This window comes from Frankliniella occidentalis, unplaced genomic scaffold, assembly GCF_000697945.3.
Source record: "Frankliniella occidentalis isolate FOCC.00 unplaced genomic scaffold, Focc_3.1 Scaffold73, whole genome shotgun sequence".
Lineage (NCBI taxonomy): Eukaryota > Metazoa > Arthropoda > Insecta > Thysanoptera > Thripidae > Frankliniella > Frankliniella occidentalis.
Genome location: NW_026267203.1, coordinates 380,670 through 386,408, shown reverse-complemented (window position 1 = coordinate 386,408; position 5,739 = coordinate 380,670). Strand labels below are relative to the sequence as shown.

Genomic DNA, 5,739 nt, shown 5'->3' with positions numbered 1-5,739 from the left:
CTGGGAGGGGGGGGGGGAGATGCGAATCATTCCTGTCTCCAGTGTTTCTTACCCTTTCCCCCCTGTTTGCAGTACTGCCCTTGCATCTTTCAATCAGGGGTCGCGTGGTCGGTCGTCTTGCTGTGGGTGGTAGACCCCTGCCACAGTATGTTTCAAATAAGTGCAACTCCCCATCCGACATTTGTAAAGGGTAGAGACAGCGGTGTGCCGCCCGTAGCCCGGCTGCATCTGATTGTGCTGGACGGTGACCTTCGGGCGAGCGGGGTCGAGACGCGTAGATCGAACGCCGGGCAGCTTTTCAGGTCAGGTAGTGTCTGGGTATGGTGTGAGATGATGATTTAGGGCAACTGAGGAAAACCGTCGCGGCAGTGGAAGTATACTTTTATTCTAGAAAAAAGCATTTTCGATGAAGTGCACCACATTGATACGGTTTTAGTTGAGACATACACTCCAAAACTTAGGGCTGTTGTAACTTGTAAAAAATTTTGTATTAATTGTTTTCCTAGTATTATAATAACGGTACCGAAAACGTTTAGTGCAGAAATTGGCACTTTTCAATCTGACAAAGATACATGAAACTTACAAAAATTCAAAGAACAAATCATACTGAGAATATGACGAAATGCACAATTTGTACCATACCGTGTATGCATACACTAACCAACACAACTTTATATATGATGAAATCAGCTCTTTCTGAATCTGGCACTGTAGCTTACGGTGATGATCACCGTAGCCTACGGCGAATGCGGGTGAATGTAATCATAGGTGACGGTGCCGTAGCCGACGTAGCTTACAGTGAAATTCACCGTAAGCTTTTAACAGTGTGCAGCCCTGATGGAAGTGGCGCACAGTGGTCACACGGAAAAACATTACAAAGCAGCAAACGGCAGCTACGGTGGATGTGACCGTAAGCTACAGTGCTGCAGGGGTTCACTGTAGCTTACGGCGAAAATCACCGGAAGGTTTTAAAAGTGCAGCCGCTCGAGGGACGCGTGTAGCTCCTCCCCTGCATCCCCACCCTCCCACAGCGTTGCATCTGCCCTCTCCTCCTCCTGCATGGCATTCTCGTCGGTCTGCCAGTCATTCGGTGCCTGATTCTGCGCATCCTGCACCGCGTCGAGCACCGCCTGCCAGTCCATGCCGCCCAGCGCCATGACCCGCTCGCTCGTCATGTGCCGGAGAAGTACAGGCCCCATTTGCTCCCCGGCACAACACTGCAGGGGAGTGCGGCCCCCTTCGGTCTTCCTGAACACGGTCAAGCGGTTCCACCTCGTGCTGTCGTGCTCCTCCAGCAGGTCCAGCTCCCGCTCGAGGAGGAGCTGCACTATCTGCAGTTGCCGGTCGTCGGTCGTCTCTCTAGTCACTGCCCGGTGCAGGGCCGTGTGCCCACGCCACCCTCTGTACTCCAGCAGTGCCCGGTGCTTTTGCCGCCTATCCGCATTGAGTGTGGTGGGGTCCGGCAGGAGGGCCTGCACCACCTCCAGGTGGCCCATCCGTGCCGCATCGTGCAGCGCGGTCAATGGTGCGCACAGTACACGCAGTCTGGCCCCCCGAGCCACCAGAAGCTGCACTAGGGCAACGTGATTCAGCCTCGCGGCCAGTCGGAGCATTGATGCGTCCCTTTTGGACTCGTTCACCTCGTAGAGTTCGAGGTTGATGGCCTCCGGCCAGCGGTCCAGCAGTTCGGCTGCAATAACAGCACTTCCCCTCTGCACGACTTCGCGCACAAAGTACGGGTTGCGCCACTCAACTCCGGGTATGTCGATGAGGGTGCGGAAGACCCCGCCATCCTCCCGTTGCACGGCACATTGGACGGCCTCCCACCAGCTCGCGCCCTGGCTGAGCAGCCACATCACCACTCCGCTGCACCTTGGGCCTCCCCCCGCGGCGAGGTACAGCGGCGTGTGCCCGTCTGCGTCGCTCGTCTCCATGTCGAGGCCCAGCTCCAGGAGCCGCTGCACGGCCTGCAGGTGGCCCTCTTGCGCCGCCTTGCACAGCGGTGGGTGCTTGCTCCCGCGTGCGTTCCACCGCTCCAGCCGCCCGGCTCCCTCCGTGCTCTCCCAGAGCAAGTTGATCATTGCCACGGACCCTGCTCTTGCTGCAGCAGTCACCGCGTTCTCGTGGCGGCTGTCCTCGGTAAACGGATCTGCGCCGCGGTCCAGCAGGAAGTTAACCATGTCGGTTTGGCTGAACATCACGGCAACGATGAGCATTGTGGAGCCGTCCGTCTCGAGACGCATGGCTACCGGACAGTCGTCCAGCAGTGCGGCGGCGATCGTAACATTGCCTCGCTTCGCCACCCACCACACAGCCTTGCGCGCTTCATCTGGACAGGAGTATAGCAGGTGGTCCTGTAGCGCACCACGGCTCTCGAGGACTTTCAGCAGGGTGGAGAACACCTCCCCGTGCTGTCGTCGGGCGGCCCAGCCCGCGGCGCTCCAGCACCTGTCGACCGAGGGCGGCGGGAGGAGGTCGAGGAAGAGCTGCACCGTGGCAGCGCACCCGCTGGCCGCCGCGTGGTCCAGGGGGCTCAGCTTGTCGGCGTCCAGCGCGTTCACATCCGCGCCGGCCTGCAGGAGGCTCTCGATCTCGTCGACATCGCCCGCTGACGCCGCTGCATGGAGAGCGAACCCCGGCTCTCCCATGACGTCCTGGAAACACAAAATACAGCGTCAGTCACACTGCGGTGGTGTTTTGCCCGGCCTCGGGCCTGGCCTGGACCCTGGGCCATGGATCCGGCTGTCGACCGACAATTCCATGTAGGGTTAGGCAGGGGAAAAATAAGACTTCACTGTATATCATTTGGCGATGAAACCACTACCAAATGTGGCAATGCCAACGAGTTGGCAATGGGACATTTTCAATACCACCACAGTGGCGATGAGGTCATTGCCAAAAACTGGCAATGGAAAATAGCCAAACGGAAAAACAGTGAAGACGATGAATACAATGCCCAAATTATTGGACTGTTGCTTACTTCCAAAATCTTGGCGATGGAGTTTCATTGCCAAAATATTGACGATGGAGTTTCATTGCCAAAATATTGGCAATGGAGTTTCATTGCCAAAATATTGGCGATGAAGTTTCATTGCCAAAATATTGGCAATGGAGTGCCAAATTTGGCGATGAAGTCATTGCAAAGATTTTGGCAATGCTCAAAATGCCAACAATGTGGGGATAATTTTCCATGTCTTTACTGTTTTTTCGTTTGGCTGTTTCCCATTGCCAGCTTTTGGCGATAGCCTCATTGCCACTGTGTTGGCAATGAGCGGCCCATCGCCACTGTAGTGGTAGTGAAAATGTCGAAACGAAGTTCATTGCCAAAAAGGCGCTTCATTGCCAACCCAGTGGCAATGAGGGCGTTTTCATCGTCAAGAAATGGCGATGATCATCGCCAAACAAAAAACAGTTTTCAAGAACTTTTGTTTTAGGTGCGCCGGACGCGAGGCGTCCGACGCACCTACACTTTCAATATCCCGCCGTGTCAGGGTCAGGCCAGACGCAAGGGCCAGCGCGTCGGAGCAAAACTGCATAGCTCAGCAGAATAGGGATGGACACACGGCGCAGCCGTGTGGAGCAGAGTGAGTTACGCTTCAGCCGCCGAGACTGTCGTACGAGGCAGGAAACCCGTATCTCCAGTAGAGTGTTTGTGAACCCACGGTCTTAAGACTGTTAACGCCGCAAATCTCAAACGTAAACTACTGTGAACTGTAAACCACCGATTGCATCAACTAAAATACAAGTGCTTTGGACTGCATTATATCAATTGCTCTTCATTCAAACTGACTGTTCATATTGAACGTTACATTTTCATTTTCCAACATTTGAATGGTTATCTGATAAGTCCTACCGTGTCTGGTCGATGAAACATTACCCTATAACCGTAATGAAATTAAAGATTTCCTGCAGCGCCGCAACCTTTGGTGTATGCAGAATACGAGATAGTATGTGTCTTTTCCCCAACACGCATTTCGGGGTAAAATGAGACTCGTGGACAAGACAGTGCTTACTCAATTGTTTGTCTTATTTTTTTCCCGCATTGGCTTCTTATGTACACTGTAAAACCAAGTGTCGACCATGTACACACAAGAAACAGTGTACCTGCAGGCACGTACCAAGTCTGTACCTACCAGGTCGACAGTTGCAAGTGTGTGCCTGGTTGCCTGGTAGGTACAAACGTAGGTAGGATGCAGGGCTGTCAAAATCAACTATCACTTTGAGGAACTAGGATGCTGCAAAGAGTCCAGGACGAGACTAGCTAGGGAGTTTGGGACAAGTTATTTCCCCTTGCAATGAGAAAATTAAATTTTTCCGCCTGCCAGGCACGCACTTACAACAGTCGACCAAGGCAGGCACACACTTGTAACAGTCGACCTGGTTGGTACACACTTGGTCGCGCGTGTCTGCAGGTACTGTACACTGTTCCTTGTGTGTACATGGTCGACACTTAGTTTTACAGTGTAAAGGCAATGGGACTGGTTCTCCTATACGCAAGTTCCTTATTTTTCCCCGTGCACTTATGGTTAGTCGTACTGACAGAATTATAATTCAGAGAAGTTGCATAGCTTTACGGAACCGCCAAAGTCCCAGCATTCCAACGAACTCGAACGTTTAATCTTTACTCCTAAGAATACGAATGCAGTACTGAAAGCAGGGCTGGCAAAATAAATTAAATTGAATTATATTCCCTCGATAATTTTGCCCTTATGAGGGCACAATCTAAATGGGCAGAATTAAAATGAGGACTTTAATTTGAAATAAAATCAGAAATTTGTAATGTTTAAAAATTTTTATAAGCTATTGCAAGATTTTGTATCACCGATGCAGATTGGTGTATCACAGTGCCTAGATACAGAAAACTGTAACAAATTTGATACAGTAATTTGAAATTTTTTCTAGAGCGAAGGTGAGGACAAGGATACTACAGGACAAGCAAATTTATGCTAGGCACACATTGTCTAGCTTTGGGATGGGTTTAGTGGATAGTGGCAAAAGAAAAATATTTGATGGAATAACTATTATTTTATTGAGCATAACGTCGTAAAGTATACTTGTTCCTCTAAAATTTTAATTGATAATGTGGTAAACTTGCGTAACTTCACTTAAGACATCTGATACTGCAAAGTTTCTCAAGCCAAGTGGCGTAAGTGGACTTATTGTGCCGTTTTTGCTTTTAAATGAACCTCTAATTAGGAGTTAGGACATATTTCACCACTATCTAGCTCCCAAACTATTCCTCTGACATGTTTTTTGATTTAAAAGTAAATTGTAGAGCTAGACCGGCTAAATATGAATACGTTAAAAAGTCACTTTGTGACATAAGTGGACTTACGACAGTCTTCCCATTTGCCACAGAACTATAGGGCGGTATGTGAAAGGCAGAAAATATTGTTTTTCACTCACCAGATTAAATTCGCTATGGGATCCGAAAAAGTGTCTCGGAAAACACAACGCACGCTGTGGTGCACGCACTGTGCCTTTGGTATGGCCGTAGTTTGGTCGGTGACGCGACGTACCGCTTTGTGTTGCACCTTCACACCTTCGCACCTTCGCGACGCGCGGTGGGTACCGTGACGGACCGGCGGCCGGCGACTGGCGTCGGCGTCCTGATCATCGCCGAATGGACTCTTATCAATCAGTTTATCTTATCTCATTGCGCGTGGTGGGGAAGGGGGGAGGGGTGGCCATTATACTTCTAACAGTGCCACTCCCCCGCCCTCCCCTCTTGTCGCCCCC

General features: G+C 51.0%; 1 protein-coding gene across 1 annotated transcript; it reads right to left on the bottom strand.

Annotated features, from left to right (window-relative positions):
* Positions 1-365: 365 nt before the first annotated feature.
* Positions 366-5,607, bottom strand: LOC113204343 (ankyrin-1-like). The gene is made up of 2 exons (XM_026419507.2): positions 5,407-5,607; positions 366-2,654 (listed from the first exon to the last, which is right to left on the bottom strand). Exon 2 carries the CDS (start codon positions 2,646-2,648, stop codon positions 969-971), a length of 1,680 nt encoding a protein of 559 aa, XP_026275292.1. The 5' UTR covers positions 2,649-2,654; positions 5,407-5,607; the 3' UTR covers positions 366-968.
* Between the last annotated feature and the right edge of the window lie 132 nt (positions 5,608-5,739).